Here is a 16,264-nt window from a genome sequence, read left to right on the forward strand (position 1 = left end):
CGGTGGTGGACGCGGACAAGGAGAACTGCGCCGCCTACTACGAGCGGTGTCTGCAGCTGCTGCGACCCGGAGGCGTCCTCGCCATCCCCCGAGTAAGGACCCGCGAGGTACTCGAGGCTGGGCCCGGGCGCCTCCCCTCGCGGTCCGCGTCCCCAGCACTCGCCCCGCCCTCCGCAGGTCCTGTGGCACGGAGAAGTGCTGCAGCCTCAGAAGGGCGACCTGGAGGCCGAGTGCGTGCGAAACCTGAACGAGCGCATCTGGAGAGACGCCAGGGTCCACATCAGCCTCCTGCCGTTGGGCGATGGCCTCACCCTGGCCTTCAAGATCTAGGGCTGGGCCCTAGGGAGTGGGCTCCAGGGTTACCTAGGAACCCGGGCACTGACCTTAAATTTTAAATCCAATAAAGTGGGGCTGGGGCCCAGGACCTCCAGAGGCTCCTCCCTGGTGATCCCGTTGGGGCAAGTGCGTCTCTGAAGCAGGATGTAGTTTCCACCCGGCCTCAGGCTTGCCAGGAGGGCGGGGTGCACAGCCAGCGCACTTGCAGGCACACGCCCTTGAGCCGCAGCTCCCCCTCAGGGCAGGTGAAGCTCCAGGGTCAGTGCATCCCGGACTGAGACCCCACCTAGGATGACAGTGGGAAGGGGGACCTGCGGGGCCCAACGTGATCACTTTTGGAAGCCTGTGGCAAACTCCAGGCAGCGCCATCCCCTGAGAAACAGGCCCCTTGGTCAAGACGGGAGCCTTGGCAGGAAGGTGGGGGCTGCTGGATCAGAGCAGCGCAAACCTGCGAGGGAGGACACTTTCCTGACATTCTGCAGGACTCCCCCGTACCTTTTCTCCCAGATTATAAGGCTAACAGGGTGCACGTGAATGCACTTTACCTGATCCTTACACCTGAGCACACTTCCAGTCCACTGACCAGGTGAATCTGCTGCAGAGTGGAGCAAGTCAGCCAAGGGCCAACAGGCCCAGAGCCATCCCAAGCATAAAGAGTTGCATTTCTTTGTTTTTTGAGACAGGGTCTCACTATATAGTTGAGACTGACCTGGAACTATGTAGCCCAGGCTGGTCTCGAACTCAGTGATCCTCCTGCCTCAGCCTCCCCAGTGCTGGGATTACAGGTGTTCACCACCACACCCTGCAAGGAGTTGCGTTTCTAATGCAGCTGGCAGGCACCTGTTTTCTTAATGAAGCACTGGGTCCCCAATCAAACTACAACCTGCTGCCTGATCTCTCAGGCCTGCGTCTGGGAGAGTCTGCTGGAAAAGCCATCTTCAGAGTCCCTACCTGGCCTGCTCCAGCCAATCCCTCGGGACAATGAGACCAGAGGGCTTTGGTGCCTTGTGGAAACTCTGCCTGAGCGTCCCCCTCATCAGGTTCTTCTCACTTGGAAGCAGGTAGCATGTACAACTTCTTCTTAGGTGAGCAAAGTGTTACACTTTCATACCTTCCGAGCTTCAGAGAGAACTTAATAGTCCCGCGTTAGATTTGTTCGCCAACTCTCCTAACCTTTCATTTTACCCTTGACTCCCTCCTCTCATCGGAAAACTTGCTCTTTTCTACTTTTCCAACCAAAATCACGCATCAATGTTAACCACTCACATCCAGATGAAGGCCAAGGGGGCCGCCCTGGCTCATTCCTTGGACCTGTTTCAGGCAACGTCTGTTTGAAGGTAATAGGCCTTCTCAAACTAGGACCTGTCCAAGAACAAGCCAAAACACTTTGTTAAAAATACGTATTGCAGTAAGACACAATGCAATTAACCCTCAAATATCCCCTAACTTCAAACACACTTTATCCCATCGTCCTTGCCACTTTCTGGCAAGTTCTGGAAGCTTTTGTGTCTTCGTGAGGATTGATCAAAAACATCACAGTGAGTATCACACTGCACCATCCACGGAAAGGCAGGCTCGTAAAAATACCCGGTGCACCTCATCCATGTTACCCCAGCTGGCTCTGGGCAACTTCAAGTCAAAATGGCCATGAGGGCCAGGGATTTAGCTCAGGGGCGCTGTGCCTGCCTCTTAAGGTCAAGGTCCTGAGTTTGATCCCTGGTAAAAAAAAAAAAAAAAAAAAAAAAAAAAAAAAAAGATGGCCATGAAAGGCAAATGAACACGGTCAGCCATGACAACACAACTGACGTGACACAGGACTTCCCAGAACAGAAAGTGGCAAGAGCAATAAGGTGTATTTGAAGCAAGGGGGGAGTGTTTCGAGGAACAATGTCTCTCTTACTGTAACAATTTTTTCAGCACTTATTTTTTATCACACCTCATACACAGCCTCTGTGGCAGTGTGATGGTGAACCTTTTGAGTTTTCAGTAATAACAAGCAGCCAGCTGCGGCACACAGGCCATAGGTTCACCACCACTGGTCTATCTTCTACTTCTCATCCCACCAATATAAGGTTTAGTGCATTTTCTATAGCTGTAGCATACAGGAGTTTGACACAAGCACAGAGCCTCTCAGCATGATCCCTACATTTTCCTTCTTTACTCTCTCTGGATGTGCCTGAGATTAACAATGACCCAGTGGAAATGCACACAAACTGAGGAGTGTGTGTCGTCTTATTTTATTCTAATCTTAGAATGCTCATGGAATTATTCACAGCAGAGTTGGTGACAGATTTAGATAAAGAGCAAAATGCTCACTAGAAAAATGGTCTCTTTATCAGAGATTTGACCCTATCGGAGATTTGGCATTATCTCTAACCCTGCAAATACATGGAGCCATCAATTATGTATACTTGTTTTATTCACAATTTGTGATATCCTCAGATACCAAAAGTAAATCTGATGGCTGAATTTTTAAAAATTAACCTCATCTTCAAACACTCCATGTCATTCGATGGCAATATTAAAATGTTAAAAGGAACATAAACATGCACACAACTGCACAGTTTTCATAAAGGTCTATTTCATTATTGGTGGGTAGCACAATTTAACAGTTAAATACATTTAAATAATGTATAAGTGACTGCACAACTGCAGCATTGGTAACTAGATAACTAATTCAACTAGAAACCAATAAGGTAACTGTCTAAATACTTAAAATACAGCTCTTGTTTACATCATCCTTTGTTTCATCACCTTCTTGGGGAAAATAAAAGCCTGCTGGTCAAAATGGAAATATATTAAGGCCAAATCCGATAGCCACTGCCAGAGGTTTCTTTCATCTGGATTAAGCCTCCAACTCGAGGGCAAGCCCAAGCTTGTGGCCTCCAGCATTAATGCTCTTCCCATCTACCAAGGCAGACAGTGTAAGCTTCACACCTGTAAACAAAGCAAATTACCGTGATGGGCCTGAACTCCTGCTCCACCCTGCTCCCAAGTCCTGAGTTCCATAAAAGCCACCCAGAGCCTACCAGAGCCTGCCTGTGGCTTCCTTAAACGGCCACAGTTTAAGTTACCAGTATCAGCCACCAGAGGGCGTTGGAAGTAACAAGATACTAAGAATTGTTTGTAAAGGTACCAAAAGTTCCTGCATAAAAATGTTAGTTCAAAGTGTTCTAGAAAATGTTTACACTATTCTGACTGAAAGATACAAGAGAAGTCAAACACTAATTGGACCCTAGAAAGGAAAAACAACAATAAATAGATATTTAGAGGCAGGGACAAGTAGAGAAACCTGAATACAAACTACCTATTAGAGAAAATGATACTGTCTTAGGTGTGGAAGCAGTACTGCAGTTATAAAGAAAAATGTCTTACTCTTAGGCTATAAATGTTAAGGAAAGTCTGTCTACATGTCTGCAAACATTTTTTGAAAGTTTATGTAAAAAGAAAGGTTAAGTGTACAGAGAATGTGATAAATCATGGGAAGTTCACTGTTTTTCTTCAGACTTTTCTTTAGGTTTAAAAACAGTCAAAATTTGGAGGGGGCTGGGTATGTAGCTCAGTGACGCTGCACCTGCCTGGCAAGTGCAAGGTCCTGAGTTTGATCCTCAGGACTGGGAGGAAAAAAAAAAAAAAAAAAAGAAGGAAAATTTGGAGGGAAAATGTCTGCTAGAAGGGGAAAAAATGCTCTCAGTACTTTAGAACCTTGCTAGTCAATAGTTTAAAAATGAGAGACAGACATAGAAAGGCAGAGACAGAGGAAAGAACCAGAGAACTGGGAAGCTCAGTAGAAGTACAGCACTCTACATCCCAGCCCTACTAGATCAGGATCTGCACTAAACTGTCTCTGCAGGGCACTGACATACACACTCAAATTTCGAAGTGTTGCTCCAGAAAACACATCAAGAAACAAATATTATGTGAAGTAAACAAGATTAGAGACAGAACCAACCCAAGCGGGTGAAATCTGAGGAAACAGGAACTATTACAAGTACACATTTACTTCTGCATTTTAGATTAAAAGAAGATTGAATGGGAAATGGTCACCACTAACTTTTCTTAAGAACAGAACATTCTTATTCTGTGATGCAACCAAAAAGACTTTCCAATGGCTCAGGGAGGGTGAGAGAAAGGGAAACAATCATATTGAGACGTGAATAACTGTCAAGACAATCCTCCTCTATGAATACTTACCAGGCCTCAGAGTCTGAGTGTAACCCACTCCAATTAAACTAGAGTTGTTGACCTTTGCCTGAAATAAAATTAAAAAAAAAAATTAAGAAAAACTTTTTAATGAAAAGACAAAGCTCCTACACATTTCACTATCATGGGATTGTGAAGAGTTCAACTTTTTAATCTACTTGTGAGATGATACAATTTACTACTGTGTACTAAACCAAAGAAAAACCAGGTGACACATCTTAATTCTCCTCCATGAAATTAACATCGAATTTTGAGTAGGGCTGTGCACCATGGGACACATCTGTAATCCTAGCTACTCGGAAAGCTAAGGAAGGAAGACACCGTGTTCCAGGCCAGCCTGGGCAACTTAGCAAGACCCTAACTCAAAATAAAAAATAAAAAGGGATGGGGTTGTAGTATAACATCCTAAGGTTCAATTCCCAACAAAGAAAGAAAAAAAGACATTCTTTTTTAGTAGAGCCCAAGGGTATGTCCACGGGCCCAAAGTGTCCACAGAGCCCAACCACTCTCATAAAAAGTCCTGAGTTGTCTAACCACAAAGGAAGGCCAAAATATGGCTAGTAAAGCCCAAAAGGCTCATGAGATGACCCACACCAGCTTTGAATTGTAGGATGTTAAGTTTATATTCATGATGTGAATACACAGGGCTCTTCCTCTTAAGAATCCTATCAAGTAATCTGATACTTCACATTCTCACACTTGTGCATAAGCCACTGAGTCCTGATGGAACCAGTCCATGCCTGAAAGGAGCTTCCTTCCCTTGAGGCATCATTTACCAATCAATGCTCCTGACTTTCTTGTACAATCCTAAAACTTCAGGATTTAGTCACAAACCTTCCAGGGCTGGCAGGAACCCTGGAGAGCAAGCTATGGCAAGGAGAAGCTCCTTAGACCTCCTTCACCACCACTAACACCAAGCCACACCACAGCCATATCTATGGCTATAAATGGAAGCACCATCTAGGCTGCTTGGCCAGGCAATTGAGCTCTTCAGCATTCTGGAGGGTGTGGTGTATGTAACAGGACAGACAGCCAGTGAGCAAGACAGATTTGGAATGATTTGATGAGTACACTGTTGTTACGTATTACATCAAAACAACACACAAGCCAAAGAAAGAATTGATGTAACCATACAAGCAAAAGCCACACGAGCATTATTTAGTCACTGATACAGCCACAATCATCACGATCACTGAGCCACAACGATCAAGTGAGTTATTTATCTAAAGAATACTCCCACTAATGACCATCTTATGCCCAACAAATCAAAAGCCTCAGTGAGCTAGATACAAGTTCCTATTATTTAACAGCAGCCAACCATCCAAGTGTGATTGGAGCATCAAGCATGGCTTCCAGGCACTTCTGGACAGGACAGACAGCAGCTCTACTTAGGGGAAAATGCTAGATCCATTTCCCAATGAATTCCCCACAGCCACATGATGACACACAGATCTCAAGCTATCTTCCCATTTAAACTACAAGCTGCTGGGGCTGAGGATTTGGCTCAGTGGTTCCACTGCCTGACTCGAAAGCACAAGTACCTGAGTTTGATCCCCGGTACCATTAAATAAATAAACAAACAAACTATAAGCTGCTAGTAGCTGATCAGAGCTTCTGCTGGCTGGTATTAAATGTGTGAGGGGTGGGAGAAGAGAGGAAGAGGAAATAAGAATCAAGATGCAATACATATATGTACCAATTCCCCACAATGAATATATTTATTATGTATTGCAAGCAAATAATAAAAAGAAAAAAGATTAAAAAATAAATAAAACCTGTGATGGTGCCAGACCCACACATGAGCACAGCAATGTAACTAACTACCAAAGAAGTGTTGCTGCAGGAGGTTCTGACTGGTATAGTGCTATAGTAGTGAAAAATAAATAAATCATTGCCTTGCCAATGGAAAAAGCATTCCATGTTCTGATGTGCTTCTTGTTCTGATTACAACTGTACTAAGTTAAATCAAGAATGGGTTAACACTTAGCTGCCTAAATTAACAAAACATACTGTCCTCAGGGATGGAAGAGCACTTTATGTAACAGAAATAACTGATGGGTGATTTTAACTTTCTTTCACTCCCAGTACATACAGTACAGGCAGTCCCTGACCTGTAAGCAACTGACATGCAGAAACAGCTGCTGATCTGCCTGAAACTAAAGCCAGCCCCTCTGCACTGTCCCCTGCCTCACTGTGCCCTCCCTACCTTGGCCCACTTCGTCTGAAGGGACAAACAGTAGAAAGAGTCTAAGGATGGGACTAGGATGGCCAACTATCCCACTGTGCCCTGTGCAGGGGAGAGGAGGGAGGTATCCTTGGGACACTTAACTCTTAGGAACAGTCCTGGGCAAAGGAAATGTTTCTTAGCCTAGACAAGACTGAAATTAAAAGACATAGGGTCTAGTCCTGGCTCTACTCCATGCAACCCACCAGGCCAACAGTGATCCTTTCCCTTGCCAAGCTTCACCTTTTTCAACGGAAGATCTTTCATAAATCACAAAAAGACAACGTCAAAATTAACTGAAGTACAAATGACAAATAAGAACTGCCCAGGGCCTAAAACACCAGCTACTCAGGCTTAGACAGGTTTAGGTCCCAACACTAGGTGAACAGCTTTTAAGGTTAAATTAACATGTGTGACCCAGCCAAAAAAAAAAAAAAATCAAATTTCTAACACTGTCACCACAGGAAAAGGAGCATTTCAAATGCTTACCCAAATTGATCTTTAATTGGGGATAGTGTGAACTACAGTTCAAATTTTCAACACAATTCAATACACCCAAATCCAAAATTGACTCCCACAACCAAAATTTCATCCTAAGAGTACTCACAGAAATGGAAGCAGTGGGATCCAACTGATATTTAGCTGCAATGCCGAAGCGAGTGCTGTTGGTACCTGATGTCCAAGCAAGATTTACTGAAGTGTCAAGATCTTCACATACTTTCTGATATATTGATCCTCCAAATTCTGTCCCATCATTGCTACAAGATACCTTAAATCAGTAAATCTAGAATAGACAATGTCATCATTTCTAAGACACAGATTAATAGTGTAGCATTGCATTTAAAGAAAGCCACTGTTAGGGCCCAGGATTTAGCTTAGAAGTGCCACCACCTGCCTCCCAAGTGCAAGGTCCTGAGTTAGATTCCTGGTACCAAAATTTTAAAAAAAGCAAAAGAAAGCCACTGTCAGGACCAGGGAGACAGCTCTGAGCATTTGCCTGGCCTGCAAAGACTATGGATACCACCCTTCTACCCTACCACCCGAGGGGAGAGAAATTGATTGTCCACTGGTCTTTAGCATTCCACTGAAAACTCCCAAGTTGTAAAAGGCCTTTTCTTAACTCCTATCTCCAGTACAGAGATTAGCATGAAGTCACCACCAGCCAAGAACAATCATGTCATAAAATGCATAATGCTATGGGAAAACTATCAAAACATACTAAATAAGAGCAAAAGGCTTAAAAACAGTCTTTTAGGGCACCCAGCATGGTGGCACATGCCTATAATTCCAACACTTGGGGCTGAGGCAAGAGAATCGCCATGGCTTAGAGGCCAGCATGGCTACACTGTGAGTATAAGGCCAGCCTGAACTGCAGCGAGATCCCATCTCAAAAAAAAACAAAAAGAGGGCCAGGGATTTAGCTCAGCGGTTTGGTGGCCTGCCTTGCAAGTGCAAGGACCCGAGTTTGATCCCCGGTACCAAAAAAAAAAAAGAAAGTCTTTCAGATATGTATTACGCAGCTGGTGGGATCATGGAAAATGTTTTTCTTTATGCTTCTGTTATTTACTAACACAATGCTTTTATATTAAGAAAAAAAAAAAATGCAAGGCCCTTCCATATATCTATTAAATTTCAGTTAAACAATCCTGTCAGATCTGCACCCTGACACATCACAGGTAATAAAACTCGAATATACTGACAGCACCCTGCCAATGTCTGATACATCTTTTAAAAATACAAAACAAAAAAAATTTTTGACTTAAAAAAAAATACAAAGCATGTCAAACCTCATATGAAATGAACATTTATTCTCAGTACCTAAGTGAGACTAACATTTTTATTATACACTTCTGAGAAGCACCACAGATATAGCCAAGGATTTCTTTTCTTATATTAAGAGAAATCCTAAACCACTTAGGCTGAAACTGGATAAGACAACATCAAATACCATCCTCTGAGGGCCACATCACCATAGCCTACAAAAGAAATACTTACACATTAGTGTGTAGCTGGAAGTCCCCAGTCCTGTAGCCCACTGCGAAGTTATTCCTTGTCAGCTTTGATTTGGCACTGTCAAAAGTCATCTGGTACCCGGCAAGCCAGCCCTCATAACCAAAGACAGCAGATCCATGGATTGCAGGCCCAGCAAAATCAAAATCAACATCACAACCAAGGTTTATACACTCCCTCTTGTAAGAGGACTTGATTTTACCACTTTTCTTTCTGGAAAAAGAACAAAATGACTTAAAACTAATGCCAGTGGGAAATATTTACACAAACAACCTCTGCAAAAATAGCAAAAGAAAGGAGAAGTAAATGAAGAAATACAATCAGGGTTAAAAGATAGCTCAGTGAATGAAGACCAGGGCATATGGGGTAACTAGACTGCCAGTGTTGTGGGAAGGATGCTTTGTAAACCTGGCAATCAGTCAAGAAAAGCCTCTTAGAAACAAGTTAATCAGCCAAATTAGTACCACAATGAAAAGAGGCAAGTATCTGAAAGTAAGCCAATAATAGCAAACATGTCCCAAAAACAGAAATAGAAGTTGGCCATTACAATACAGTAGAGCAAACTGTCAAACAATAAATGTGTTTCTTTCCTAAACAGACAAGAGGAATGCTTTTAAACTTAATGCAGACACATGCAGAAGATTGACTCTAAAGCCATCTTTCTCACTATGGACCTAAACTAAAATCAAAATGGATCAAAGGGCTGGGGATGTAGCTCAATGGCGACACACCTGCCTGGCAAATGCAAAATTCTGAGTTCGATCCTCAGTACCCCCCCCCCAAATGAATCAAAGATCTAGCTGGAGGATGTGGTGGGCACAGTGGTGTGTACCAGTTGTAATTCCTCCACTAGGGTGGCTGAGGCAGGAGGATGCCATGAGCTCAGGGCCAGCCTGAATTACAGAGGGAGCCCCGTCTCAAAAAATAAATAAATATATATGTCTATATAAAAATATATATAAGGAGCAAAATAAAAGATAACAGGAAATAGATTGATCTTTTACAAAGGGAAGGAGACCAAGAGACTGGAGAGAGGGTGGTGAGAGGAGATGGGAAGGGGATGAAAAAAGAATTGAGAGGTTATGTACATGTACCAACTCCCCCGATGAATATAATTATTATGTGCTATAAACATGTACTGGTAAAAATTAAAATTTAATTTTTAGGGCCAGGGATTCAGCTCAGTGGTTCTGCTCCCTGCCTTGCAAGCACAAGGACCCAAGTTCGATCCCCAGTACAAAAAAATAAATTCAAGTATAAATTCAATGCAGACAAAAATGTCCATGCTTACCCTGTGTTTGGTGAGAAGGTAGTATCAAATGTCAGTTTCAAACCTTGACAAATCTATTTAGAAGGAAAAAAATTTTTATACTGTTTTATCTCCCTTCTAAAATACAAAACTAAAATTAATACTAAAGCGTTTTTCAAATGTTACCTGATCTTCAATTGCAATTTCTGTTCCAAGAGTGTTATCAGTATTCCACTTCTCTGTGAAAGTGAGACCATACTCACACCATTTATATTTGGTCTCCAAGGTCCCAGTAACTTTACCAGTGTCTGTGTTGGATGAACCAGATGTGGAGAATTCCTAACAAGACAATGAATGATGTCAAGAACCTTCTCATAAAAATCTGTTGCCTAACTTACCTGATACTCATGTGCTATTCCCTAGCCACACACAAGTGACAAATTAGCCTTTAAGTGACTGCCACCTAATTTACAGCTGACATTTCCAAACAATCACAAGTTAACACATACTTAATTCGCAAGTGAACAAACTGTATACCTTTTAAGGAAATTTCTGCTAATATAGTTTTATTTGAAATTCAAAAATCAATACAGAAAAATGGCTGTTTGGCACTGCTTTCTATCTATGTGATACTGAATAAAACACACATCAGTATGGTTCATCACACTGATCTCGTAACTGAGACTATTTACTACAAAAATTTTCCTGAAAATTCTTAAAGAGAAAAGCGTCACACAACAGCAATCTGGGCCATGAACAAGATTTTTAAAATTCTCACAATCCCAATATTTTACTTTTATGAGAAAAAAATTCTTCACCAGGTCTAATGCCCTCTTTACATATTTTCATTTTTTTAAAAATAAGGGGAAGCCAGGCGTAGTGGCACACACCTGTAATCCCAGCACTTGGGAGGCTGAGGCAGGAGGATCACTATGAGTTCAAGACCAGCATGGGCTACATAGTGAGTTCCAGGGCAGTCTCAACTATATAGTGAGACCCTGTCTCAAAAAACAACAACAAAATAATAATAATAATAATAATAGGAGGAATTTACAGATTTACTCTACAGTTGGTTTACATCATATGCAATATAAACTAATATATACATATGTCAGAAAAAACCTAATACAGGAGTCAATCTGAAATGTATTATATAATCTTACATTTATAACAAATAAGTAATTTACTAATCCCTAATTGCCAAGTAAAACTAAAAGGATAATATGAGATAGGGCTTATCTAATAAAACAGACAGTAAAGCAACTGAAATCTTCTAAGATCAAATATTATAATTCCTTCAGAGGATTCTGACTCACAATTTTTCTACCATTTCTATTCTATACTCAAGTAACTGGAAAACCAAGTCTAAAGACGGCTGATCTGAAATAATAAAAACAGAAATTTTGACCAGAAATTTTGATACCTAAGAGAAAGTATCAAAATTAACAGGAAAAGACCAGTCATCACTCAGAAAATACAACATTTGTGTAACTACTGCTCCACAGTTAAACAAACCCAAATCTTTAGGTCATATATGCAGACCACACAAATTAGATTTTCCAGGAACAGGAATTTCAAATCAAAGCTTGATGCTCAATCCCAGGATAAAACACCCTAGGGTGAGTTAGAAAATAACATTTGATTCAGGTTTTGTGGCACATGTCTGTAATACTCAACAGGTTGAGGCATGAGGACTGACATGAGTTTGAGATGAGTCTGAACTACATAGCAAAGACCCTATCTTAAAAAAGAAACAACAGGGCTGGGGATTTAGTTCAGTGATGCCACAGCCTGCCTCCCAAGTGCAAGGTCCTGAGTTCGATTCCCAAAACATACATACATACATAAATACACGTATATAAAATTGAGTCACAGTAGGTAATTCTGGGTGTCATTTATTACAGGAATAACACTAAAGAACACTTACCTTTATGGGGTCTGTTTCAATTGTATTAACAGCCTACCTACCTCTGGAGTACTAAACTGGCATTGAAAGCTTTATACGTTTTGAAGTGCTCCACACAAATGGAAAGCATTATTCAGGCTATATGTAAGAAGCATGTTCTCCCAACAGACAGTCTGAATAGGGAATGTGTAGGAGCAATTTTTAATCCTGAATGACAATGATTAATGATTCTAGAGGCCCCACCCACTACCGCCCATCAGCCCAGAAATCAAAAGCTATCCTACAGAAGAGATCAAGACACAAAGTTAACATCATCCTGTGGGACCAGAATTGGACCACATGACACCAATGATGGAGCTTATCCCCTTCATTCCATACGACACGTTTTGGTCTCTATCTTTTGGGGTAACCTAAACATCTCTGTAATTCAAGTGACAAAACAGTCAGGTCTTGCCCAGGAGGCTGAGACAGGAGGATCACTGTGAGTTAAGAGGCCAGACTGGTCCACATAGTGAGTTCAAGACCAGCCTGAACTGTATAGTGAGATCTGTCTCAAAAAGAGAGGATTTAGCTCAATAGCACCACACCTGCCCAGCAAACTCAAGACTCTGAGTATGATCCGATCTCTGGTACCCAGTATGGGGGAGGCAGGGGGAAACCAGGCATGGTGACACAGGACTGTAATCCCAGCACTCAGAGGGCTAAGGCAGGAGAATCCCTGAGTTCGAGGCCAACCTGAGCCTCACAGTAAATTCAAAGCCAGCCTAAACAACACAGTCAGATCCTGTCTTTAAAAAGAAAAAAACAGAAAGAAAGGAAGGCAGTGGGGAGGGACAAACAGAGGCTGAGAGGAAGGGAGAGAGAGCGATAAAGAGAGGAAAGAACCCAGAATTTAGCTCAGTGATGCCACCTGCCTCTCAAGCACAAGGTCCCAAATTCGATCCCTCAGTACCAAAAAAGAGGAAAGAAAACAAGCTATGATAGAATTAAATGTAATAAATTATTACATGCCAGAATTTATCAAAATAATCAATATTCTAATATGTGTATAAACACTAAACCTATTCCCAAAACAACCTCAAAACAAAAATTCTTCAAGAATTTTTGGGTAAGGGCTGGGGGGAGGGCTAGCTCAGTGGATCCACTGCCTTCCTTAGAAGCACAAGATCCTTCAAACCCCAGAACCACCAAAAAAAAAAAAAAGTAGAGTAGGTAAAAAAAAAATCACAAAATTAAATTTTACTTTACCCACTATGGAGGAATTTGTTAGGAAGAACTGACACCCAAATACCAAAAAATTAATATTCCTTAAAGATATTGATATCAGAAGTCCTTATTTTTTTTTCTTTCTTTTTTTGGTACGGGGGATCAAACTTGGGTCCTTGCGCTTTTGAGGCAGGCAGCAGCACCACTGAGCTGAACCCCCAGCCCCATATAAGTCCGTATTTCACAAAATCCATGCTGACAGGACAGCCATTGAGTAAATGCTGAGTGTACAAATCAGTAAACTTCTGAGCACTTTCATGCCTAGAAATCTGATAAGCACAAAGAGTTACAAAAAAGTATAACATTTTCTGCCTTTAAGCTTGTAATCTATCTATCTGAGTAAACAGAGTCCCAGGTGACCATTGTCTTCCCCATGTTCCTTTAGTGTACAGAGTAATATGGTGAAAGACCACAAGGCAATCAGATCTTATAACCAAAGCAAAAACAAATTAGGTCACATGTAAATCAAAATTACTGCTGCTGTCTTAAGGTACAATAGGTAGACATATTTCAACTATAACTTTTATGGGTTGCGGGCCGGGGATTTAGCTCAGCAGTTCAGTGGCCTGCCTTGCAAGCGCAAGGACCCGAGTTCAATTCCTGGTACCAAAAAGAAAAAACTTTTATGGGTTGAAAAATGACAGATTCATTACTAACACTTACCACTCCACTGCATGACTTTGTTTTCACATCCAATTTCACCAACCCAAAACCTTTAAAAAGTAAAGAGCAAAAGATAACAAAATGAATCTTTTGAATAAAAGATGCTTATCTATTATTGACAGTATACTTAAAGAGATTCCATATATACACAAGGGAATAAAAAGGGTACTCATTCACAATATTTAAAAGAAATTTTAAAAATTAATTCCATACATACTTAATAAGACAGAACAACTCTATACTTCTTAGCCCAGTGTTGGTACAACAGCCCCTCCCAAAATGCTTTCAAACCATTTTAACCTAAATATATCAGAAAACCATCTGACTGAAATATCAGCCATCACCAATAGTTTATCATTACAAAGATGGTTGGGACATTTATCTAAAAAAGGGTACCTCCAATAACATAAGAGGAGAGGATGTCAAAAAACAAAAAACTTTAAGCCAGGTGTGGTGGTGCATGGCTGTAATCCCAGCACTCCGGAGGCTGAGGCAGGAGGATCACTGTGAGTTCGAGACCAGCCTGGGCTACACAGTGAGTTCCAGGTCAGTCTCACTACATAGTGAGACCCTGTCTCAATGCCCCCCACAAAAAAAACCCAAAGAGGAGAGGATGGACAGAATAAGATCTTCAAAAAGATCATTAAACTGAAAAATACAACTCTTTCAAGGGTATTAGGAGTTACAACCACAATGCAAAACAGTAATACCTCTAAGCAACCAAGGCCTAAACTATAACTAAAGAAAATGAAAGCATAAGCTGCTTTCTCTTAAAAGCTATAGTATGAAACTGGAGTGAATTGTAACGTTTAACAGTTTAATCTAAAATGTATCTAGTAGAAGAATTAATGTAGCCAGATACTTGCAGTTCAAACTAATTTAACTTTCCCAAGGGATGAAAGCACACTTCCTCCACCCTTTTTTCTTTGGAGGTAGAGCCTCACTAAACTGCTAAACTGTCAGAGCTGGGATCAAACTCTCAATCATCTTGCTTCAGCTTCCAAGGATGCTGGGATTATGGTCATACATCACAATGTCTGACATTTTCATTTTTGTCCTAAAATTACATTTTCAGTCTAGATATAAAATTAAAGAAAAAGGTTCTTACCAAATCCTTTGTTAAAAATATCTCTGGCAGCTTTGCCAAGGTCAGCATATGACGGAGGAATACACATCGCTGATAAGCAGAAACACAGTCCAGTGTTAACTACATTCTTATTTTCCCACCTTCTGTGCAAGAACCCAATGCTGATTTTTAAATTCAAGCAGTTCAACTTACTAGAATTATGGTTTTGATACCAGGGGCCACAGTAAAGCTGTATTCTAATTGGAGATATCCCCAACAAAGGCTTATCTCTAAAATAGATAACTTAGTAGTTACACAAACTTGGGAAAGTTCCTCCAAAATAGAAAAACAGACTTTCTAAAATTTACAGTGCCTAGAACCCCACTTTGTAGGACCAGACTAGTACAAAAAAAATTAAATTTAGAATATAGATATCTTTTATAGATATATACATAGATATATATGGAATAAATTCAAAACTTAAAACTAGGCCCTCTTCCTTGAAATATCCCTAGTACCCTCTCTCAGATCAAAACCACTTCTCAGGAGTAGGAAGGAAAAGAAACGTAACACTCTGGGAATTTAAGTATCAGGCATTAGGAAAAACACAGCCATCCACTTTTCACTAAAGTGTTTACACCACCAACTGAATATCAAATGGCACTTTAAACATATTAATATGACTCTCAAGTGTTCCACCAATTCGGTGCAGCTTAAGGTCAAGCAATCTGAGCTCTCACAGCAGCTCATTCATTCTGCAGAGCACGTCCACGCCCTTAGGAGCACATGTAGTGACCTTGGCCTCCCACGAGGTAGAAAAACTACTTCCTCTAGGAAAGTAACCGAATCCTTCAGAGGCGGAAAGTTTTTGCTTTCGAATCTGTCACAGACACATACAAAAACTGAAGGTGAATCAAGCTACACAGACCAACGCCCTGGGCCCGGGCCCCCTCCCCGAAAACCAGCAGTCCAGCTCCTCCACCACAGGGGCGGCGGTCAGTCGGTGGAGCGGTCACCGAAAGGGGCCGAACCCGGCGACTGGGGCCGAGGGGAGGGAAGAGGTTGTAGCTTTGTAGTCGTAGGTTTCTACTTCCCGGGCACAGCCGCCCGGTATCGCAGAGGTCCCGCCGCTACTTACGCCGCGCGCAAGTCGGTCCGTGGGTCGCCATGGCGAGGTCGCTGGTGGTGGTCTGCGGCAGGAAGAAGAGCGGTCAGCGGGAGTCAGAGGAGGGTCACAGGGGGTCTCGGACATAAAAGGGCTGAGGGGCCGGGGGGCAGCGCGGCCATCTTGGGGAGCCAGGGCCAACCCGAGCCCCGCTCAGGCCTCCCGCTTGGCCGCCG

At 42.0% G+C, this 16,264-nt stretch overlaps 1 protein-coding gene across 1 annotated transcript; it reads right to left on the reverse strand.

Annotated features, from left to right (window-relative positions):
* Positions 1–2,897: 2,897 nt before the first annotated feature.
* Vdac2 (voltage dependent anion channel 2) lies at positions 2,898–16,153 on the reverse strand. The gene is made up of 9 exons (XM_010607438.2): positions 16,062–16,153; positions 14,966–15,034; positions 13,858–13,907; positions 10,209–10,361; positions 10,065–10,117; positions 8,759–8,986; positions 7,371–7,521; positions 4,531–4,588; positions 2,898–3,273 (listed from the first exon to the last, which is right to left on the reverse strand). Exons 1-9 carry the CDS (start codon positions 16,090–16,092, stop codon positions 3,182–3,184), a joined length of 885 nt encoding a protein of 294 aa, XP_010605740.1. The 5' UTR covers positions 16,093–16,153; the 3' UTR covers positions 2,898–3,181.
* Positions 16,154–16,264: the final 111 nt, after the last annotated feature.

The sequence above is a fragment of the Fukomys damarensis genome, unplaced genomic scaffold, assembly GCF_012274545.1.
Source record: "Fukomys damarensis isolate Sample0158 unplaced genomic scaffold, DMR_v1.0_HiC HiC_scaffold_20, whole genome shotgun sequence".
NCBI lineage: Eukaryota > Metazoa > Chordata > Mammalia > Rodentia > Bathyergidae > Fukomys > Fukomys damarensis.

What these genes read in the sequence shown, in the direction of transcription:
- Vdac2 (XM_010607438.2), bottom strand. Translation starts at nt 16,092, where the DNA reads ATGGCGACCCACGGACCGACTTGCGCGCGGC. An exon ending in ATCCCACTGCTTCCATTTCT is followed by an intron (nt 4,589 to 7,370) that starts GTGAGTACTCTT and finishes ATTTTATTTCAG; the next exon opens with GCAAAGGTCAACAACTCTAG. An exon ending in CACTCAGACTCTGAGGCCTG is followed by an intron (nt 3,274 to 4,530) that starts GTAAGTATTCAT and finishes CTTTGTTTACAG; the next exon opens with GTGTGAAGCTTACACTGTCT.